This window comes from Taeniopygia guttata, chromosome 5 (assembly GCF_048771995.1).
Source record: "Taeniopygia guttata chromosome 5, bTaeGut7.mat, whole genome shotgun sequence".
In the NCBI taxonomy this organism is placed as follows: domain Eukaryota; kingdom Metazoa; phylum Chordata; class Aves; order Passeriformes; family Estrildidae; genus Taeniopygia; species Taeniopygia guttata.
The window spans coordinates 29001246-29026157 of NC_133030.1; the positions used below are offsets into that span (position 1 = coordinate 29001246).

Below are 24912 nucleotides of genomic sequence, written 5' to 3' on the forward strand. Positions count from 1 at the left end.
AATCCAAAAGTTATTAATTCTCAGCACTTGGAGTGCTGAGGGTATTAGAAAAAGGAGCAGGAAACCACCATGGCAATGAAAGTAAACAGAATCACTCAGCATCACAGGTGGGACACACTGCTGGCATTTAGGGGAAAACAAATGCAATCAGGTCCCTCAAAGCAAGGTTGAGCTAATCTCAATAGGAAGCTGACAAGCTAAACCTTCAACCCCAAAAAGTAAACAGTCTGCCCCAGAGTCAATTCCTCTTCCTCAAATTACAGAATTTACCTGAAGGCAAATGCTTATTTCCCCCCAAATTATTTAATTTATCTGAAGGCAAACTAATTTTAAATGCAGCACATATAGAAGTTCATCAATACCAAAACTATGGTAACTTGACAAATGAACATAAAGAGAATATTATTGCTTTTAATACACCAAAATTCAGTTTGTAGGAAATGGAAAGATACTGTGATTAAGAGCTTTCTGAAATAATTAGTTAAGTAACAAATGCAGCTATACACTGAAGGTTCATCTTCATAAGAAAAAAATAAAAAACCTCTTCAACTTCTCTGTTGTGAGGTTTCAAGATTCTGCAAGCAAGACATTTCATGCCACTGCAGCTAGTGGTCACTAAATCTTTCCTTAGAGTTGGAAAACTGAAAATAAAAATAACACTGATACAAATAAAAATAAAAATTTCACTGATGTTTAAGCATAACTGTATGGCATATACCTATAAAAAAAGAAAGCAAAGTTAGTGACTTCCTAAAGGTTTCCTAAGAAAAAAAGTCTAAAAACCAAATTATTCTAATTAAAGAGGTGTAAACTTCAATTCAGCCAACATTCATCTTGTGCGTGAGGAAAAAAATGCTTAGAAAGGTAGAACATTACTTATTCCATAGTATTTTGTACTTCAGCTGGAGGGGAAAAAATAGTGTTGGCTATCTTTAACAAAGATCAATTTTATGAATGTTTTTCTCAAATTATCTAAGTTAATGGTCTGGGTAAGTGACATTCTTATGGCAGATAACTGTCATTAGAGTCACCCTGCTTGACTTCACAGGCTCTTGAGAAAGGATGGGATGAGCTTTTCATCTTCAGTTTTTACCCTCAGTCACAGTAGCAAATTGCAGAGGAAACTACCAATAGCATCTAAGCCTTTGACCACAGTGCACAAGTCTTATGGGGTTTAAACTGTCTAAATCAAGAGCTGGCTATTTCAGCTGTAGCTGTTAAGATCTCACTTTTCTGAGGCAAGAGCTCTCCCATTAGATGTTCAATTAATTCAGCAGTTTCTCCTCCAGATACAAGTAACCCCCTAGCTTCATTGCTAGCCCTCTATGTGAACAGTGCCTATAACAGCCAATTAGTAGAAGATGGATTGTTACTTCCAATATTACAAATTATACCCTTCATGCTTATCTAGCAGAGCTCAAGAAGAACACAAAATAATCTTGATGCTGGTGTTCATAATTTTTTAAAAAATGCTTTCAGGCACATCTTTTTCCTTTGTAGGCAGACTTTTTGCTACCAGTGGTCATTAAATGATGCAGAGTAGAAGACAAAAATTATACAGGAGATTCTCAGGTTAGCTGGGTTGTGCCAGTTTTGGGTTTTTTAGTTAACTAAATTATTCTAAGAGGATGTAACCTTCAAATTCATGTTTGTTCTATTTTCAAAGCAAACCTAAAAAGTCCTTCACAAGTTAATGAGAGACAGACTGCAGGTTGAGACACAACTTGCATTCTTTTTGGGAAAAAAATAATTTCCTTATTTTCTTCAAGCTAGTTATCTTAAAGCGAAACTACAATTACCATCATTCTGTTCCACCTCTTCTGTTTGTGGAGGACATGGAGAGCTCTGGAGTACAGAATTCACATTTAGTTCTGTGCCTTTTGGAGACATAGGTTCTCGTTTAACTTGTACTGAAGAGTCAGGAGTATTGGAAGGTGTACTGCCAGAAGACTGGAATGGTGACGGCATGGTTACGGGAACAGAAGCTCCTCGAGCAGGTACAGAGGAAGACAAAGTGTCCAAAAAGGGCAGGAGAGAGCCTGAAGGAATTGTGTCAGCTGCCATCGGAGATTTGCTGTTTCGTCTCTCAGTTAGGGTATTACAGGAAAGTTGCTCTGAGAGTTCAGAAGGTTCATATGTTTCTAATGGCAAAAGAAGAGCTACATTAAAGAAACAAACAAATAAATAAATAACAGAACAAAAATATTTATATTTTATAATAAAATTTTGTGGCACCAGGAGCTCATTTCTTGTGGACACAGAGTCAAGGAAGAGAAAACTTTGAAAAAAAGACACTAGAGGGAAGTATCAAAACTGACAGCTCACACTTGATGATAAAGCCCTCATTTTGAAAGTGTACAATTTTATTGTAACTTAAATGAGCAGATTCAAGTTAAATGCAGTTTTTAAAAGATTCCAAAGTCAAAGAATATGAGAGTAAACATTCCACTGTTGTAGCTCTTATCATATCCTTTACCTTGTAGCCCCTGCAAGATCTGGATTCTCTGACTTCTCAGTGTACTCATTTCCATAGTTATCTGCAAAACAGTTGTGGCTTATATCAGTCCCACTGATTTAACAGGCAGCTCTTCATGCTGCTAACTTCTGGTTCAGACAGTTTCCAAAGCCCACTATTACCTGTTGCTTTAACACAAGGAACCGTTGAACCTCAACATAGGCAGCCTGCAGGGCAGCCCTCGCCTGCAAGAGGCTGCTGTCCACATTCTGTAGGGTCTTGCTTAACTCTTCCTCCCTCAGAGAAATAGCCAACAACTGGTCTACCTGAGAACGTTCTGAAAAAGAAACAAAATGCAGAATCTAATTGCACTGAACACTAAGATCACCTTACTTTAAGGTACATTAAGATACCTTACTTGTACTATCACAACAAATAGTACCACCTCAGAAGGGAAAAATCCCATAAATTAGGTCAAGCATTCAAGCATCAATAATTACACAAGCTAAAACATATTTATAATTATACAAGTAAAAAGTATTTATGGACAGGACTAGCCACATCTACATGGATGAAGGGTAAAGTCAAGTATTCTTGTTTAAGGAATTTCAACCTTTACTCTAGTAATTAATTCCATCACAGCTTTGCCAGCACTGATTTAGTTAAATAAATGAAGTAATTCTCTTTCACAAAGATCTCTTCTTGAAGTACATGTGTACAGGAAGTACAAATACACACACCTGCCATTAATGTAATCAAAAAGACAAAGGCAAATGTAAGCTAAACAAAGGTTTAAATTATTCAGTGAATGTAAAAGCCAAGGAAAAGCTGTCCTGGAGAAAAGGAACCCAATGACGGAAAAAAGAATTTATTACTCAAGATGATTTTAGTCCATGAGACTGGTGTTTTCCATCTCTTGAGGAAGACTCTCTGATTACTGTATACAATAAAAGATCCTCCTATACCGCCTAGAGACTTTTGGCATATACAGAAATTGTCCAAACAAATTTCCATTTGGGCACTGCTTAATTGCGTTCAGGTTATAGTTTCTTTTAGCAAATTTAATACAATAACAATCATGTTAAAACAAAGTAATGGGGAAGAGATTTTACTAAGTAGAATGTATTAGAAAGAGGCTGACAAAACCCCCCACCTTTTCAAGTAGTGAAATACTCATTGCCACAGAAGAGTCATATTATTGCCCTACATTACAAACAAGTCTTAATATAAATAAATAATGAAAAAAAGAGAAATGGTACATTTGAAAGCCATCTTCAGAGACCAAAGCTCCTAGAAATTGTTTAGTTAGCAAAGAAAATATTCTGCCTAAAACATGATGATTGAATAATGCATTTTGAGACATGGTGATGAGGATGTTTTAGGCATGTTTCAGAAAGATCTGTCTAATGCCAGAACAAGAGTTTTCTTTGGTCAGGAGCATGAAGGAGAGAGGCATTCCACACTCATTTCCACTAAGGACATTAAAAAAGTACAAAGTATGCCAGAGATTACAAAAACAGAACAGAAACCAAATTAAGCAGAGTAAAATTTTTCCGGTGAGACCACTCCGAATTAGAAAAGGAAAGCTGCATAGCGATTAGAAGGAAGTTAACTGGGGACTTCTCCCTTAAGAACTTCCATCCAGAGAGGATGGAACAAACCTCACTACCCTGTAGAGGGGGAAAACAAAGGTCCCAGCTGTACAATCAGGAATATGAACTGCAGGCAGAAAGGATGCACATACCCTTTTCTCAGAAATAACTTATGACAAATCAAGATAAAGGTTTTCAGAGAAGAATGTATTGCAGATTTATGAGCAGTCCATATTACAAACTTCAGTAAAAGCCCAAGAAGCAGCATAGTAACATTAAGGAACTACTACTTCAGCCAAGTCAAAATACTATTGGGTGTTTATAGGCTGTACACTACATGCATACATGTATGATATTCACTCACCTTTTTTACTTTTGATTTTTCTTCTTTTATTCTTTCTTTCTAGACTAGGTATTTCAGGAGAAGATCCCTCCTGCAAGTAAAATCATCCATTAAAAAGTAACAAGAATAATTTTGCCTCAAGAAGCCAAACATCCATCATCTTTTCAATCATTATTGGAGGCACAGAGAAGAATCCATAATTTGCTTGCACATTCTTGTACAACTCATCATCTGCTCTGCTCTTAAAAGAGGGAGGTAACAGTGCCATGTTTCCATCTCAACTAAGAAATATTAAATACAGCAACAGCTGCCTTCTTCCTCAAATGTTTAAGATTGCACTTGAATCAGTTACTGCTCTACAGTTTTATTGAAGGTATATAGAATTAAACAACGAGGAATTAGAATTATTGCTTTCTGCAAAACTATTTTGTGAAACTGATCAACAAGATTTTTTTTGAACCTTTGGATAAGTCTAAATTCAGACTGTGAAACAAATTCAGATTTAAGAATATAATTTTAGGTATGTAATTTTTTGAAGGTGTTTTTATTTCCTTGCTCAACTATAAACCCAGAAACATCTAAGGAAAATAAATTCCTACTACAGGCTAGCTTCCATTTAAAATGTATTGTGAAACATCAAGATTCTTGACACAAAACCTATTATTTCCACAGAAATATTTTAACAGCTCTTGTTTATCAACATAGTATGTCAGGTACTAAATCAAATAAAGAGCATTTGTCATCCCTACTATCAGAAGTCCTGCATTATGAAAGCAAAAATTTAAAGTAAATAAGGTCAAACAAAAAATGAACCTGACGTTATCAAAGTACAAGACAATCAGATGGGCATAGTCCTCCCTGCACAGATCATTCCAAAGCTGAATGACCATTGGCAGGGAAAGAACCTTTCCAGCACATCAAAGCTGGACAGAATTGCACACTTACTCCAGTTGCTCTTCGCTTCTTGCCAATTCCTTGGCTGTCATTCTGTTCAGTACCAGATGTGCAGCTACTGTCTGTAGCTGCATCTATATTATTAGATACTGCAAAAAGTGAAGCACTATTTGAAGATGGATGATTTTCTTCTGAGATCTCTAATACATTTTGTTTTTCAAGAAGAGGTGTTCTCTTCTCTGGGCTCTCCTGGTCTTGTTCTGTGCAGCCTGTGATCTCAGAGGTGGCCTGTAGGCTGGGACTTCTTCTGCTAGCCTCAGTTCTCTCAGACATAAAAGGTGACAAAGCAAGAGATGGTGTCTCCTCTTTCTGATCAGCCTCAATGTCAGTGCTTGCCTCATATCCAGATGTTATATGATGTGGGTGGCTGGCTGCAATTACTTGCCTTTGCCCACTTTCTTTAATTTTGGCTTGTTCACTGAAAAAGCTGTAAGCAGAAGGATTTCTGTCTGCTATGACACTGCTTTCAGAAAAGCTACGTTTTCTGGCCGAGCCAGACACTAAGGAAATCCCCTCCCAGTGGAATCCTTCTAGAACAGTCGGATCAGATTCTTCACTGAGTTCTAGACCCTCTTGCTCATTTTGAACAAGAGGCACCATTTCTATGCCAAACCTTTAACAAGATAAAAAGAAAAATAAATAAAGAAGTTACAAGCCTGCTACACATAGAGAAAAGCCTCCCCATTCCACAAATGTACATTATTACTTTAAGCAGTAGGTTTAATTCCATTACATTGGTATACCGTGCTTTCTATCTCATCTGGCAATGGAACATCTCCTGTTATCACATAGCCAGACTTAGTAGCTAAGAAGTGGCAGCATGATTTTCAAGTCACAAACCATGTTATTATAAATTCTTCCCAAGCAAGATTGGAATAATAAAATGTGACGTTTTTTCAAGACACTTCAAATTCTTCAGGTTTAAAGCAAGTTTTAAAAATGCAGTATTATATAATTGCTTCCTTAAATACAAAAGCAAACAGTGTATCAGAATAAAAGATTAACAAATGAAGAGTGAGCATTTACACTGCTTGCAGCACTGCAAGCATTTCTTATAGTCCTAAAAAATGAGGAAATAGGCAATTGTCATAGCATTGTTCCCATCTTGATTGCATTTTTACTCTTCCATTACTAGAACGTCAAAAGAAACTACATTGTTACCATCCACATTCAATATTAAATCAACATTATGAACTGATTAGAATCTTTTCTGAGCAGATTACTTTTACTTATCTATGGACAGACATTCATAGTATCAATCAATAAAATCTCTGCATTATTTTCAAAAACTCTGAAAAAGATTATGCCATAGCAAGTTTAATTCATTAATATTAATTCTTATTATAGGATTTTAGTGTTCATTTAAGATATGGGAAAAAACAACCCTCCTCCCTCAGCATGACCTGAGAGGCATGGTTAGATCTGAAAGGTACCAACCTTGGTAAACCTTTGCCAAGCTCCTGTTTCTTCTTGGTTACCTGCTGGATGACCTGATCCCAGTTAACATTTCGCCGGGAAGCGCTAAGAATCTGCCTGAGGGTAGGTTTGAGCCCCGACTCTTTCTCTGTCTCACTTCTCCGAAGGCAATTCACATTCCGAATGCGACGTGCGTTATTGAGATTGGGCTCTGGGAGATGTGTCCCAGCTTTGCTCTTCAGACTGATATGACGTGTCAGGTCTCTTTGCAGAAAAGCAGGCAGGCCAAGTTTGCTTAAATCTGGAAGAAGGAGACTTACTGACTGGCTTCCTCCTTTTTGAAGCTCATTATCTGAACGATTTTCAAAACCTTCCATTTCAAACTGATCATGTGACTTGACACACTCTTCATTCCCTTCCCTGTCCTGGGAGGTTTTCAAACCCACGTACAAACAGTCCTGACTGCTTGATGAAGAAACTCTGGGTTCTATCCCAAATGTAAATTTTTTTAGCTCAGCAGAAGCAATACTTGAAGCAGATGGCTTTTTATTATCTTCCTTTTCAGAGGTGGTATTTTTACCTTCAGGAATATCACAGGGTAAAGAAGAATCCAACTTTTCAACTTCTGCTTCTAATTTCTCACTTCCCATTAAATCATCACTACTCATATTTAATGAATCTAGTCTGAGCTCCTTTGGCAATGCTTTCCCAGTTTCTTCCCTATTCTGGTCACTTGTATCCTTGCAAGAGCTTAAAGGAGCATTTTGCAAGGAATGGTTGGACTGAACACCTTTAGGATTTTGTTCTGCTTCAGTTAAGCTATTAAGAGGCTCTCCAAGATTGCTACCAAGCACACCTTTGTTGCCTTGTAAGTTACCAACACAAGCACCATGCAGCTCTGATGAATAAGAGGAGAAACTGTTTGTTTCCAAGTTCAGTGCATTCAAATGATTCTGCTCTTCACCACTAGTTGAGGATAACAGAAGCCTGACATTTTTTAAGAGACTGTTCGTGTCTTGCTTTATCAAGGATAACTTCATATCTGTGATATTCAGAAGAGGGGATTTCAGTGATGGCATCCTATTATTTCTGCCATCATCTTTGTCAGGCTTTTCACCACCAGAAGAGTCTTTCATAACCTTGCAAGAATCCAGATGATCTGAGGTTCCATTAGAAGGGGAAGATCCTTCATAGTTTTTAAGTTTTGAAAGGCTAACATTGGCTTCACAAGGTTGTCCTTTCATTGATGAATCAGTAAGAGGTGTAAGTACAGAACCCATTTTATCTGAAGTTTTCGAAACATGATCTTCAGACCATGGTTGCTGCTCTGCAGTTTTCTGGGATGGGTAGGGAGTCCAGCGATATGTTTTATCTCTGGAAGGACTGACACTTTTTCCACTGGCTCTTGAAGTTTTGCTTTCTGGTTGTTTCAACATACTAAAATCCAATACCCCCTCAGCAGCAAGCTCATCACTAGTAAAATCCAGATGGTCACGCCTATTTTTTCTATTTCTGTATGGCAGAACATTGCCTTTCTCTGGCCGCTGCCATGTGCACCTTTCCTTACTGTATATAATTGGCTCTGATGAATATGAAACTCCTGCGCTTCCAAAATTCCAGCCATTTGCACCATGAGTACATGGTTTCCAGTTTCCTCCGTAACTTTTGGAATTCCTAGAAAAATCACCCGTTTCTTCTGAGTGCCAATTTCTTTCCCTGGCACCATGATGCCAATTTGATACTCCTCCTCTCCGCCCACTTGGATGCCAAGCATTTCCAGAATTACCATAGTTATGTCGATTTGAAGGGTTTCCTGAAACATTCTGGTACCACCCAGAGCGCCCCCTTGCACCACCTGAATGTCTGTTTATATTAAGGTTCCTCTGAGAGTGTGAAGATTTGCCTTGTCTAGGACTAACATAATCATCCTTTTCCCATTTCCAGTCCCTTTGTGATGCATTATGACGATGCCACGATGACTGATCATAAGCTTCTCTTTCTTTGTAAGCAGCTCTTTCTTCTCGCCTTCTCTGTGATCTCCTATCATCACATTCTAATTCTTGGTTTGCACAACTTGGTTCAGTTTGCCTACAAAAGAATTGAGAAAAGCCTAAATTCTGATACTATTCTACTAAAATCCAACAGTCCACAAGCTTCATGAATTTTATTTGCACTGGGAAGAAAATAGTTTTTAAAATTATTTATTATAAAAAGAAACAGATACTTTTTTAGCAGCTTTGCTTTTCAAACTTCAGTAATGTTTGATTTTCAAAGCTGTATCTTTATTTAAACATGGTAATTTCAAAATTTCTTTTACAAGAACAAATGATTTAGTGCAGGGACAGTTCAATAGACTGATTCTCAAATACTTTTCCCTAACTTGAAAGATAATATCCCTTTATATTTACTATTGGACTAATAATACACCAATAAAAATAAAGCTTCTTTATGTTATAGAATCTATGTAATTTGATCTGTCTTAGTAGATAGAAAACTCAATAGTGAGATAATTGTTTTTTTCTGAAGACTATTCTGCTGGTGTAACTAGACTGAACTGATAGAAAACAGAGGAATGTTAGGCTGAAAACCCCATTATTATCCTTACTGGAGGGAATAATTGACATGATAGCTCCATTTATAAAGATTAAGTTAAAACATAGATGTAAAACATCCACAGAAGATGCATGTCAGATACTAAAGCAATTTGTATTCTTTTAATCAAGAGACTGTAATAGTCCACAGCATGCAGTCCTGAGTCTATAGGAGCCTCCCAGCAGTATTATTGACTGCCCTTTAGACAGCACTTGTGCTTGGCAACTTATCACAAACACGTGGCAAACTATCACATGTACCTTTAAAGATAAACGCTCCTTTACCAGCTACAGCTATTCCCAGGGTCAGCAGTCTAAACATTCTAATCTTCTAATTCTAACATTCTAATTCCTATCCTACCAAATGAGGAGTTTTCATTAAAAGTATTTTCCAGGAACTGATCACAAAAATACATCCATTCTAGATCCCTGGACAAGAAAGACAGTAAACTTTCACACTACTATTCAAACACAATTGATTTCAATAAACTGAACATTTATATTGTATCACCCTTTATGTTTTTGATATATTCCAGTTCTGCTAAAAGATTCACTAATAACTACTCTCTAATGGAAAACAGTCTACTGGGCAAAATAATCTGAGCTCAAAGTCAAGAATTCAAAAAAACAATATCTAAGTAATTTCTATGAGCTGACTCAACTAGATTATGATCTAATGGAAATCATTTTGCTGAATTAGTAACTTAACCCTTGTACCTTCTGGTTTTCCCCCTCTCCAAACCAGAACCCAGCAGACAGAGATTTTCTACAGCTTTAGTTGCCTCAGAACAACACTGCACTGACAGTATTACTCCTTTTCCATAAAGACAAAGGAAAAGTGACATTTTTGCTACCTACATTAACCAGTATGGCAACATTACCATTGCACACTGCAGGGACTAGTATGACAGAATGATGCCAAAACCTAACAGTCTCCAAAGATTTCAACATCTGGAATCACTAATTTAAATTTCTAGCCACAGAACCAAAGAGCTTCTTTTAAAAATTACTTGCCCCTTTAGTACCATCACCATGCCATAAATCTATTCAAATAATATATTCCCAAATGGAACATCACACAAGCAATGCACATGTGCAGATTTTTATGTAAAATAAAAGACAACACTTATTACTTTCTGCAGCCTTCTATTTCATAGTGAGCCAATGGAACTACGTTTAGCTAATGGTAAGCAGCAAGATACAACAGGTAAGAAATTTCATTCAAGGACTAGGGGATTTCAGCGGGATGTTTACAGAATAATCCAATTCATTTTATAAAGAAACATGCTCAGCAGAAGTTTCGTAAAGGCCAGGTTCCTACAGACAACCTCCACAACAAACAATATTAGCACTACTGTCCATTTATTAAGCCTTCAGTTAAAAAGGTATCAAATATTAAAATAAAACCATTAGGGTTCCAAAACACAAGACTGTTTTTACCCATAATAGAGAATTATTGTATTTCCATACTAACAGTAGAGGAACAGGACAAGACATTCAGCAGAGTCACGTTTACATGTTGAAACTATGATATCCACACGTCTCTTGGATTGCTCTCATAAGTAAACTAGCTACAGGCAGTTTACATTTTGTGAGCACCTAAACCTCAGGAGTGCATCCTCATTGTGTTAAAAGCAATTCTATGATCCAAGTGGAGAAAGGAAAACTCACCGGTTCCGTTCCTTCTTTTGCTTGATTAGTTGAATGAGTTCTTTGTCAAGGTCTTCTTCTTCTGCCTTTTCTTCCTCTTCCTCTTTTCTGTTATGGGCATTAACGTTGTCTTTGTGAAGCTGACTGGAGATGTGCTTGGCATATGCTGACAAACCCACCAGCGTCACCCTGCACACTCGGCATTCATGGCTGCTATCCCTAGGAAGAGAGGCAGAGGGTGGACTTTCAACTCTGCCAACTGGCATGGCAGGTAGCTCTGGTCTTACTTTGTTTCCTCTGAATGTGTCTGAGTTTAAGGCAACTAGGCTTTGTTCAATATATTTACTTGAATTGTCTGGCTTTTTCTTTCAAGCTTTTGTTTTTTGATGGTCAGTTTTTACAAGATTTTTTTCCAACAATCAAGAGGTAAAAGACTTGGTAATAAAGCTACATTAAATGGGAGGAGGAATTCTTCTTGAATTGTTGTACTCAAAATCTATTCAGAGGAAACATAGTGAGCGAGGAGGCAGAATGAAAGGCTTCCAGAGCTAGCAGGAGCTCTGAAGCCTATCCATGCTGCCAGCTGCACTGCGGAAGCCTGGTGACAGCTTCTACATTTAATCCTTGCCTTGAGCCTTCCCCCAGTGAAATTTAGAAAAGGGAGGAGGCATTACATGGATACAGCCAATCCTGATACAACATAACCTAAACTGGGACAGCTGAGACTGCTTCATGGAATCCAAAGACTCCACAGCACAGTGAGTGATGGAAGGGTGTCTTCAGTTCACTGTACTTTATTTGGTTCAAGCGTGCATGAGGTCTGCTTTCTACTTTAGAGGACTTATCTCAAAAAATATAGAAATAATTTCAGCTGGAGAAAGCTGACAGCTGTACCAGACAAATGGCTTTACTCATATTACTGAATTAAGGCTACAATACTTAACCCTTTTTTTCTTTTTAAGAAATTTAGATTTCTAAAACCACAACACTTGTTCTTCTGACAAAGCCTTCCAATAATTCAGTGTTAAAATATTACATCATCAACTTCCTAAACAAGGAAAAAATGTTCACTGGATTTAAAAAAAAAAAACACAGAAAAAAATTAATTAAGAGTACAGTCCACTGCAAATAACTCAGCAGGACCAAGACAAGATTCACTGATGCCTCCTTAAATTCTGCCAGTTAGTTCATAAAAGGAGACTGTATATCCCCATGGAGCACTTGACACAAAAGTCTTAGAACATAAGCATTACAATACAACCCACAGTTCATTACTAATGTCAAGAAAATGGGATCCATAAAGGAAAAAGACAAAAATGAATCTTTGCCTTTTTTAGTGAACAGTGAAAAAAAATAAGAGAAAGATCAAAATATGTACATTCATTCAGGGCATTAAGGCAACATCCTCATCAGAGTGGTTAAGCAAGTGTCAGCAGCTATGTTTTATTTATCCTGGTATCAGTGGTTTTCCCTACTAACATAGTTGAGATATTTAATCAATACAGTCATTCAGACACACCTAGAGACAGCTTTATTTTAAACAGCCTAAGTATTAAAAATCAGAATTTTTATGTTTAATTATTCTGTATGTTGCAGCCTAATTAATTTCAGATTAAAAATTAAGATAAATTTCATTTATAATGTCAGTAGCTTCCAAACTTAGCCTGTATTTTCAAGAACTAAGTGTACTTAATTTCATATTTGCTAATAAATATTCAAAGCCCATATTCCATATATTGTACTTTGGGCTATCTTATTAACGCAATAAAGGTAACCAAACCAGCATATTTTACTAATGTCATTGGAATCCTCTTCATACTCACAAATGGCACAGCTGTGCATATCTAATAAGACTTATTTTTAACTTAGGTCATCACACAAGGCAAACTGCAAATAGAAAGTTGGCTTCTCACTGAAAAAGATGTTCTTTTTCCATAAAGTTCCACTTCACTTGTAAGGACTCTCAATGAGAAGCACAACTCACTGGTTCTGATGTGGTAGTAATTAGGTTTTAAAGAACAATACACATCCTTCATAAGACCCATGTTACAATTATTCCATAAAACTTTTACCATCCTCACTTACAGACTGACTAACTAAAAGCAAAATTTCATTTACTTTGGACTAAGCCAGTGAGTTAACAGCTGGACTGAGGACAAAGAACTTGTTTCTATCACTTCTAACTTATGAGTTACTAATTACAAAGCTGTGATTCTTGTACCAACTGACAGTCTGAAAAGACAAGAATTCTTTGACCTGCTGTTAATCTATATGAGCCTAAAGAAAAACACAACATTTTTCTTTATGAACAACTGCTTTAATTGAAGATAAACTGGCTAGGAGTTCAGATAGCTACACGTAGGGGAATTTAGATTTCCTTCAGTTCTATACTTTTCCTACACCCATTAATGCCTTCCAGAACGAGAACAGTCCATGAGACACACAGATCATGTCTATACACTCCCCTGCCCTACACAATCTTACTTGTTAAACAAGGCAGCCAAAAGAAGTTTGAGGTAAACACAACAAAAGTTTTCTCAGTATGAAAGCATGCAAGAGCTTTATTTACTGCATGTGTACTTCAGACTGTAGACTCAATGTCCCAAGTAACAAGAGCACTATTTCAACTAAAAACAAGCAAAACCCAAATATGATACAGCATTGTACTCGGCATCCAATTCTCCTTATACATTACACAGAATAAGACTCCAAGGAAAGGAAAGTATTGGAACGTTTCAGAAAATTATTCTAGCCCTTGAGATTACTAAGCTAACTTTAAAATGAAAAGAAGTATGAATCAATGTGTGCATTTCCTCTACCTCTTCCATACAGGAAGAATGAAAAGTGACTTCTAGTTGGATACTAAATTTCAAGGTAGTAAGATGTTGATATTCCACATACTTTAATAGTATTATCATCTGTTACACAATTCAATCACACTCATGAGGCTGTTGCTTGTGCTTCACATTTTCTTCTTGAAGTACTTGGTTATAAAAGACTCACAAAAAACTTCTAATTAAATTTAAATGGGAGGAAGAAGGGGCACAAGAGAGAGAACAAGGCTGCTGCTGCACAGCAAAAAGTTAATTCATTATTTTGAGAACAAGCATCTTCCGTGCATTCTTCTGAAAGAGTAATAAAGACAGATAGTTACATTAGTAATAAAAAGTGTAATGATGATGAAAGAAATTTAACTTAACATCAGTCCTATGGAAATGAAAAACCAAAAATTGTCCTATCATTTGCAAGCCATTGCAGACACAATGTATAACTTCTAGAAATTAGTGTTACAGAGCCGTAACTAAACTAAAATCAAACAAAAAAAAAAGAACTCCAGAAATAAGATGTCAAAATATATAAGACAGATGTTTTGACAAAATGAATCCCCCACACCTCAAAGAGCGGAAAGAGGATGACTTTTAGTCCTTTAAGAGGTGTTCAAAACAAATTTGTCATTTGTTAAAGTTTCTGCTGTAAGATGATTAAAAATTAATTTGTAGATCAAACATTCAAGTATATGACAGTATCTGATCTCTGTGGCTACCTCAAAATGCATACACCAGAAATCACTTTAAAGTGTACTCTGGCTGCAACCTAATTCCCTATTATTAGGATCATATTTGAATATCCCTTAACTCCCTCCCCCACTTCCAATTTACAAATGTTTCAAATAAAACAAGGAAACCTTAAAGGAAACACCATCCAACATGGATGGTTAGGTCTCCTAATCAAGCAATTGGACCATAGTGGCCAATGCCAATCACTCAAGGAGATACCATTCTCACAGCACTTTAAAAGAGCAACAATTGTTTTTACATCATTGAAAACTTACAAAAACCCCAAAAGATTTAAAAAGAAAAATACCACTGTTCCTAATTCTGACCAAGGCAGAAAACTAGTGCTTGCAAAACAAAAACCCACAAACATGAATCTGCCAAGAATGAAGTCATTTTATTTCACTGCAGTCAAAGCAATGTACGTGAGCTTTCTTCCATATTATTTGCCTCCAGAGTTTCTGACATCATGAGAACATGGTCATTGCCAGCTGTACAACATGGCATGCTACTGAAGTATAAAAATAAATTGTGCAATTCAGCTTGTATGGCAAATAGGTCAGGAGTTCTTCCAGAAAGTGACATACAAAATGGCACAGGGAGAAATGATACAAGATTGTTCTCATACCTTCCCTTCAGGTTTTCCAGTTCTCTGTGGTGAAGCATGCTTCTCATGTGCTCTTCCATCTCCTTCAACATGCAGAAAAACAATAATTGGTCAAAACAAAACAAAACTCTTTATTATGTCTGGAAAGCTCATTTGTGTGAATTCTCCTGCCTTGCAAAAGGGTGTACTCTACTCCTGCAGGGCTGTAGCAGTTACCATTCCTGTTTCTGTGACTATGAAAGCACAAGTAGGCACTCCTGCAGGAAGTTATGCTACACATGTGAGTCACTGAAACTCAACACAATGAAAGCAGAATGTCAGGAGAAAGTCAAATAACAGTCTATGTAGCAAAGTTTATTAGACTGATTTTTGACAAATCACTGTAGAAAATCATTTTAATTAAAAGTCTCATTAATACCACTCTTCGGAATCACAGTACTTAAAACAGTTTCCCTGTGCAATCTGAGCAATTTCTCTGCATTTGTACTGTAAGACAGCTGTAAATTCATCATCATATACTATTTTACTTGGCTAGACACTTCAGAAACTGAGATGTACATATCAGTTTGTTGTTTACAACAACCCAGATGCCTGAACTGCAGTACTGTTATAATCATTTACTATTGAAAGGGAGCTGCCAGAAGAGACAGAACATTCATCACTCAGCAAAAGGAAGCAGTTCAGATAATTTAACTTTCCTTTGGTGTTTGACCCAAAGTGTTCAGAAATCTTCAAACACCAGATACCAATCACAATCCTCTTTAGTCCTTGAAATTCTATCTGCAAAGGGAAAGGAACATATTCCACCTTGAAGAGTTGTGTGAATTAAAGCACTGACATTTGCCACATCTCCACATGCCATGCAGCTAAACAATACATGAAGGTTCATTAGGAAACTCTGTTTCAATGCAGCTTTGCACAAACACACAGCACACAGAAGATGGACACCAAACCGACACATTAATGAAAACATATGTTGTGTTACACAATTCCATTTGGTTCTTCCACATGGAAATACAGACCTTCCACAAGGAATCTATAAAATCGTGCATTACAGTACTCTTCCCATATCACAATTTACAGCCAAATAAGTGAATGCTTTTCACTTTAGTATCTTTATAAAATAATATAAAAAACCTCAAAGACCTCACTATTTTTAACATTCAGAATCAACATACTGCACAGCTCACTTCAAGAAACGTACTCCAAAGCACATACAAATGTATTTTTTGATTTAAGATAGACTTAGGTCAATATATTCCTGGTAAAGGGAAAATGTACTTCGCACAACTTAAAAATGAAAGCATTTCTCATTCACATTTCATATTAATATCTACTGATACATGTCAAGCATTAATTACTTACCTTTTTTGAGTTGTACACAATGTGACATAATGCACATTTTCGTTGCTGAACCATGCTTATTACTCTGGAAATATCTTATCCCATACCTGCAAATAAAAAAAATTAAAAACAACCAACATTCAGGATTACTTGTTTCATTAATCTATTTTACTAAATAAAGTAAGCAAAGTTACTGTTCATGAAAACTAGCTGAGCTTAAGAGAATACATTCTTCTCATGCATAGTCGATACTCTTCAAAAAAAGATGAAGTAGTTTTGCATAGTCAACTAAAACATCTACAATAAAAAGCAGTTTTCCCTTTCTTTCCTTTTGTTCATTGTAATCCAAGAAATGGTACTCATTCAACAGTTAGAGATCTGTAGGAATCCTCTCAGCTACTCAAATCAGATTGACAAAATACTTTTCAACTAGGATGATGACAGGGAGATAAGGAATCGGGAAAACCAAGCAGGACAAACTCAGATCTTTATTTTAGCACACAGGGCCGCTCAAGGAAGGTATGTAAGGCCCTAGGAAAATGAAACAGAGGCCATTTATGATATCAAAGACCACTAGTCTTCAAATTTTATGGATCCATTTACTTACCATAAAATAAAAACTGAATTGATTTAAATTCAGTATTTTTCTCATTAGCCTCAGCAAGAAGTAAACATATCCAGGTACTTAAAATACTCAATTTAGACAGCATTTTAACACTAATCTACTGAAGACTTGCATATATGCAAACAAAAGCAGCAGCAGGTCAAATAAAATGTCATATGTATTTTATCCTAATATTTAACTCATAAGGAGTGCAATGAAATTAGAGAGTCTAGGTTATAATGCAAAACCAGATATGTCTGTTTAAATAACAGGGTACAATCTTTGCACTTTTCTTTCTCTTGAAATACACTAAAATGCATAATGATTGAGCACTATTGTCATTTTTTAATTGATTTGGCAGAGGCAGTTCCTCATCCTAAATTGGAAACAAATGTATTTTTCTAATACTCAGCATTTTTGTATCTGCACAGAAAAATACAAATCCTTTCAAGTTTTGCTATCTTACATTAGTCAACCTCTGAGCTAACTTAGCTAATAGCATTAAACTTAACCTGCAAGAACCTTCTTCAAGAACTCTTCTCCACTACTGACGCTGCAATGTTAACTCCAGTTATTCAATATCAACCTTCTTTATCAGCAGCATCAAAATCTCCAAATCTGGTACTGACTAGAAGCAGTGAGCAAAGGGCAGGAACAGGATTTTTACAAAATCCAGATTACCCAGAATTAAAACAGCTCTGATATTCTGATATTCAGTTGTTCTGTCCAACTGTAAACAAAAATCAGCAAGTAAAACCACAACCCTTTAAGTCCAAAACGTAGCTCTTTAACAAGTAACTCCTTCCCTACAGATCTGCATGTCCATTTACACATAAGGCACCAGCATCTGTCCGGGAAGGAAACTGAGAGCTGCAATTGCATTTTCACCATGAGACAACACAGAGTTTTCTCCCTAAAAAAAATATCCATATCACCATACTAAAACAAACAAATTTAAAACACAACAGAAGATTCAGTCATCTCATGTTCCCTAACGACCATTCTTGATCTCCCTGATATACTTGATAGTGTTTAAATATGCATTTTTTAGCTTCATCCCATGGGCACCTGATATATATCAACCATTAGTAGCAGCTGTTTATTTTGACATATAAGCCCCAACAAAGGTATAAGATTATTCAAAACTTTGTGCCAGCCTGCATATAAATTCATATGGTATCAGTGATCTCCATGCAAAAGCATATCTGCCTTCATGGAAAGTCAGGATACAGAAACACTACCTTTCGGAACAAATTCTTTTGAAAGCATTTATAAAGATCATGACATGTTTTAAACATATTTCAATTGAGACAGCAGTTAAGGAAAGTTTAAATTAATCTGAGTAGAGACAGAAAATGAGATACTGCAGACTCCTGATTCTCTAGTGAGTTATTAGGTGAGTATTGTAGCACATCATCACTATACTGCTTATACAGATCTGTGCAGCTGCAACAGATCTAAAGGAATTATTAATGATCATACACAAGTGACAAGTGTTTAGATGCCTATCCAACATTGTACAGCTGGTTTAATGCAATTAATATGGAAGTACTCATGGAAAGCGAGGCTGCTAATCCTTGCACCAATTTCAGACACTTCCTTTTGCATTAAAATTTTCTGTACACCCCCAACATTCTTCGCTGGCACTACTTTGTAGTTCAGCGGAGTAATACCCTACATGTGCTCAAAATCTCATTCAAGATTACCCAAGTATTTACAGAATTCGTTCTGCACTGGGCTGAAAGCAGCATGGGACTTAAATCAGGAAAAGCAGGCCAGTTAGCACGGAACATTAAAACGCTTCCACCAGCAGAGCTAGCATTACACCTGTTTTGGCTAATTAAAACATATAGTAACTATACACGATTACAGGAAGAGTTTTCAGCAAACTGCCCAATCAGTTGGGCATTGCTTGTGACACAGTACTAAAAATACTAATAGAATTCAAATGCTATTGGATGTCACTATGAAAAGGGAAACTACACAGAGAAGCCCTCAGTGGCTTGGACTCAGAAATAAAGAGATTCAGTAGATGTTACAGGGACTGGGAGAACAGATACACATTCTATTTCCAGATCACCTCTTGACTTACTGGCTTACATAGATATAAAGCACTTCCCATCATCCTTAGCGTTCTCCCAAATGCTGCTAAACCTATGAACACTCGTGGATCACTTTAATTAAGTACTTCAATTTTACTGTAAAAGAACTTCTGTGAAGTATTTTGAATAACATGATAAATCAAAGGTATTTCCTCAGTCACTATGCAAAATCAGCAAGAATCAGACAGCTTTTGAGCCATGTAGTCACTACTATTCATCTCATCATATACTGGTCTGCTCAATCTCAAAACTTCCATTCATGAAGAAACTTCAGAAACATAGCTTCCTAGATAAATGCAGGCACATTTGGATTCTTAAAAAACTCCACATACTTTAAGCTTAAACAACCTTCAAGCTTTTACCAGCTTTAACACCTTGTGCTTTTGAAATCATCAACTTGCTGTATAACATAAAAAATTACTTTTTATGGGACTTGAGTAGGAAAGATGAGCTAGTCTAAAAAATGAGCAAACTGAAAACAAAGATAAGGTTTTGCCAAAAAGACCCCACCATCATATAAAAAGAACACATGTTAAAAGCAGAATGTAAAGCCTTCAAAACAAATGAAATATTACAACAACTTTCTATTTTGAGAGAAAGTAACTTCAATGGGTCATTTTTTATTTGTTTGTTTTAAAGGGAAGGGATGCATTTTACAACTAGGGGATGTAAACACAACTTGCTCATAGTCTGCACCTGTACAGAGTTTAGGAATACCACAGAGCTTTAATTAAATTAAGAAAGACTGCTACAGAGATTTTGGAGAACCCTTCCCACAAATAAAAATAGTTTACAAAGAAAATTAGGCATTAGACTACTTCCTGCTACAGCATCCATTTGTCCATAGTTATTCAACCTTAGTGGATAACATACATTAAAAATGTACGTCAAGATAAAATCTGCTACAGATTAGTGGCTAAACACTCTGACTATATAAAGCCACAAGTGCCATGGAGTGGGGTATGCAGCCTGGCATTCCAGCTGCCTAGAAATCCTCAAAGGGCTTCAAAGAGATCAGCAGCACTGGCCTGTCTAAAGGCCTGCCTAAATGCTGCATGTCCCTACAGAGAACAGTGGAAACTCAACACTTGAGAAGAACAGGAGGTTACAAATTCACCGTGCAGAATTTTCTGCAGCAACATGTTCAGCTCCTTGCAGAGATGTCATTCTTAGTGCCTCAGTGACTTCTCTCCTGCAGCAACCAATTGCACGCACATCAGCTGAACTGCAGAATAGTAACAGTAATAATACAGAGCCCTATGTTCCAATTTCATCACCTCCTGCAGAATTTACATGGAATAAAGCACCATCATTCAGAGATTATCTTCCCTTCCAAGATTCGTTGCCCTTCAAGCATCTGAATGGTCATTGCCACACATACCACACATCCCCGCCAGACCATAACTTCTACTAATTACCTTAACCCTCCTTCTGAGCACGTGTGAGGCACTAACTTTCCTTCTGAGATGTTGATCTGTGCAACCTAAACCCAGCCAACAAACAAAAACTTAAGGATTTACTAAAGTTAAGTCATGACTAACAGCATGATTCTCCCCCAGCACACTGTCAGGCACTGTACAAACTACTTTGTAGCTGGTTTCTTATTTTTACAGGGCAAAGGAGAAAACTGTATCACACTCCAGAAGTTAAAATACTTGTATCAGAGTACAAAGCTTTTAAGGTAAATTTCTCCCTGCTTTCAAGATTTAATTTTATGCATGTGACAATCTAAGGGTAGTCTAGACCCCTGAGCACTGAAGCAGCACCACTACACAGCAAATGTTATAATTGGGCAGACAAGTGCTCAACTGTTTTGACATCAAGCCAGGAAAAGAGTTATTTCACAGATCAAAGTTCTTCAAGCTCTTGTTAAAAGCAATAACATTTACTTCACTACCTGGCTTAGAAAACATCTAGTAGAAAATGAGTGCTATCTCATAAGTATGGCTGGGATTTTTACAACATACAGGGAAAGTCTGCTGCAGATAAAGGCACAACAGAGAAATATCTTAAACAGACCAGCACAGGCACAGAACACCTGGCAGGAACACAGAGTTTTCACTGACTTCTATTTTTATTTCACGTAAGTCTCAGAACAGGGCACAGACCAGAAGAACATACACACTTTAAGCCATAACCAAACCACATCTTTCCAACTCCTATACATAACCAACGCTAATAATTTCTTAATATACAAAGTAAGTTTTCCTTGCTGTAAATCAAGATGATCATTTCTCTCTAGTGAAACTAAATGCCTTCTTTCTATCTTTCTCATGAGAGCTTTTCACACACCAGAAGATTCAGGAATCTATTCTGTCTAAACTGGAATGAAGAACTGTACAGCATTATTGCTGTATGCTGTCATACAGCAATACTTTCCAAGTGTATGGTTTCCATACACCTGGAAAGCTTCTGTCTTCTCCCATACTCCCTATTTGATTTAAGGCATACGAAAGTATCGTTTTCTTCAGATGTTTTCCTCAAACATCACATTTCCTGAGCTTATTAAAATAGCTATTCCCCTTTCCAAACTGCCCAAAGCACTTTAAAAGGATTGTTCAAAACCAGATGTAGCACTTCAGCTAACATCCCTATGTGCACCCTTAGGAGAAGGGAGTTGCCTGTGTATCCCTACTACTACTACAGCCTCAAATACAATTCATAATGCCTGAGACAAACTCCTACTAAGAAGCAACGTAGTGATCCACAAGATGTGGGAAAAAACAACCCAATTAAATTTTAGGTTTAAATATTTAAATCTAATAATTTAAATATTACTGTGACTTACAAAATAATTCACATCAGCTTATTCTGGTAACCTTGAGTCACTTTATAAAGGGTCTTCACTTTAGAGACCTTGTAAGAATGACAGAAATACCCAACACTTAGTTTTACACTTACTTCTGTAACATTAAATTGTATAATTTTTCCCCTTTCCTAGCCTATTTAAGCTCATCGTGTCCTTCTTAGGTATTCATACAACGTCTCTTTCACTGATAATAAGTTAAAAACAAGGATCAAAAGCCACATCAAAACAGATTACTCTATACATCCTATCTATTGCAGTTCCACAGAAACAGGTACCTGGCCTTGTCAAAATAACTCAGACTCCCCACAAAAGATCTGTATAGACACAAGAGAACAAGCAGGGAGAGCATTCAGTAAGCAATTGGGCTTCTTCTATTTATATTGTCATTACAGAGTATGAAGAATCACTGGAGGGTGATTTGAAGCACTCAAACCAAGGTACCCAAGTCACTCTTCAGTATAAACAGCTTTCATGCCAAGAAAATTCAAGTTAAGGATCTCAAATATTAAGATAGTAGTCACTAATGACCAGGTAATAGAAATACAGGGCTCTGCCTAAATTATTATATCTCTGTAATGTAGTTTATCTCAGGGCTGAACACCAGCAGCTCTACCACAATAGGATCAAAACATAAAATATTCTGGGACTTGATGAAAGAAACTCAAAAACCTTACATTACAAATATAAAACATAGCTTTATAAAAACAAAGAAGTTACTTGTAAGGTATAGTATCCTTTTACTTTGCTAGAATCAGCTTGAGCCAGATAACACCTCAAATCTTATGACACCATCTGGTGGCAGAGTTCACAGAGGATTACCACATGCTAAAAAAAACTTCAACATTTTAAATTTGATTCTGAACAAATTTAAATTTTATTCTGGATATCTTATTAGTTTTTTCAAGATAAGGTGGAAAGAAAATCGATAGAAAAATATTTCATTTTACCTAGATACTACAAGTTGTATCTCTGTATACAATTTAGGTATGCATTTAGAGGACTGCTGTTACTCTGTACTGGATTCACAGTTCTGCAGGAATTAAAATGTCTTTAGCTGACATCTCTTCACATATGTGATATTTTTGAACATAGGGAATAGAAGTTGCCTGAAGTCTGGTCACAGTGACCAAACGGACTTAGGTAACATGCGAACATAATTTGGGTAAAACCAATGTCTTTCTCCAAACTGAAAATGTCAGAGTATAGCACCTATTTAGCTAACTTCACATACAAAAATCAGTCATTAGTGGAACACAAAGTAGTGCAAGTGCAGCTGCCTTTTACTGCCAGTTCAGCTGAAGTTGACCAAGGACTTTAAAAAAAACCAAAACACAATTCATTTGTTTTTAACAGGAGCTACTTCAGGATAGAAATCTATTTTCCAAGGTAAAAATTTACAGAGATACATTGCATTGGCCCTTAGAGCCTGCAGTAGTAATCCCAAATACTGCAATGTTAATGGGAATAAGCTTCTAAACTTCAGCAAAGCTATTAATCAAATTTTTGGAAGGCTTAAGTATTTGGTGTTTTTTTTAGGCCAGGATCTGTCAGTTCAGCAAACAGCCAATTTATTAAATGCAGTAATTAAGGTTTAACTGAAAGAAGTAACAAATAACTGAAGAACAGCAATAAGCAACAGAGATATAGGACATGTAAGCCTGGAAATTCATGTTGAAAACAAAGTCCATAAATTCCCAATTCTATTCTCTCTTAGGACACACCACCTCAGAACCTATCTGTTCTTTAAAGTTCATCACGTGTAGAAGGGAAGGTGAAAAAGAAAGGTTTTTACTTGCATGAGAAGATTATTACCAAACCTCCATCTATATTGAAGCGTGAACTTTAACCATCAATGAAGTATACTGAAGCATGAACTTTAATAATTTATGCCACTTGTATCCAATATTTCATAAACTTTTACAAACTGACATCCATATGCACACCCAAGCAGTTCTTAATATAAGTTTGGATTTGAACTACCCTGTGTGCAATGATGAAGGATTACTTTCAAACACCCCATATTTCATCATACTACTATGACACGTCTCACGCTGTCAGTCCCATTCCTTTAAAGTCACCAGATATTTATCACTAAACTCATACATGATTTCACTACAACACATTTTTAGATATTTGCCTATGAGGAAGGCAGCTAAACAACTCTGTATTCAGTCACACTTCATCCCCGGAAACACTTCTGGCAAGTATGAAGAGGCACTAGGGCAGCTACACACCTGGGACAGAGAGGCCGCCGCCCTAACGCCCCTGTTCTACAGCAGGGCACCAAAGTCCAGGATCACCACAGCAGTAGGGGATGCTCACAAGGCAAACCACAGCGCATGCCCGCTCCAAGGCGAGATGCCGCTGCCGCAGCCCCTCTCGGCCGGGCTCGCCCTGCTGCCCTCCACAGGCCGCCCACTCCGCCAGAGCCGCAGCAACCCCCATCGCCCCCGGCCGCCACCGCTCTCCCCAAGCCCTCTGCCCCGCACAGCCCCGGTACTCACGGATCCCACCCCTCTGCAGGGCAGCAGCCCGACAGCCCATTCCCCCGTGGGGCCGAGGAGGCCCGGCCAGCGCCGCCCGGGACCGGCTGCCGGCACGGCGCGCACCGGGCCCGGCCCGCAGCACCGCGCGGTTCGGCGGGACACAGCGCAGCCACCAATGGGCCGGCGGGAAGGGGCCGCGCTGCATGCTGGGCGGCACGCCTGCGTGCCCGCGGGGCCTGCCGGGAAATGCAGTCCTGACCGCCGTAGACAGCCGACCGGCGAACCAACTTAACGGCGAGGGCACCAGCACCGGCCAGCTGGGGGCATTTACCAACAGATAATGATAATAGAGGTTATCGTTGTTGTGTGTAAATACAGCGCTTTAAACACGCTTAGTGCTACGTG

The 24912-nt window shown here is 37.4% G+C and overlaps 1 protein-coding gene across 5 annotated transcripts in view; it reads right to left on the bottom strand.

Moving 5' to 3' along the window:
• ZNF106 (zinc finger protein 106) overlaps positions 1-24723 on the bottom strand; it is a 39117-nt gene extending 14394 nt beyond the window's left edge. For 2 of the 5 annotated variants that reach the window (XM_002199083.7, XM_030275485.4), the window contains exons 1-10: positions 24526-24722; positions 16528-16613; positions 15184-15245; positions 11023-11220; positions 6782-8848; positions 5336-5957; positions 4412-4481; positions 2638-2792; positions 2477-2537; positions 1800-2141 (exon numbers count right to left, since the gene is read on the bottom strand). In XM_002199083.7, coding sequence (XP_002199119.6) covers positions 1800-2141; positions 2477-2537; positions 2638-2792; positions 4412-4481; positions 5336-5957; positions 6782-8848; positions 11023-11220; positions 15184-15245; positions 16528-16581 — 3631 coding nt within the window. In that variant the 5' untranslated portion in view covers positions 16582-16613; positions 24526-24722. Of the gene's footprint in view, positions 1-1799; positions 2160-2476; positions 2538-2637; positions 2793-4411; positions 4482-5335; positions 5958-6781; positions 8849-11022; positions 11221-15183; positions 15246-16527; positions 16614-24525 lie in introns of all 5 variants that reach the window. The other 3 variants (XM_030275484.4, XM_030275483.4, XR_005980528.2) reach the window with 2 other exon arrangements.
• Positions 24724-24912: the final 189 nt, after the last annotated feature.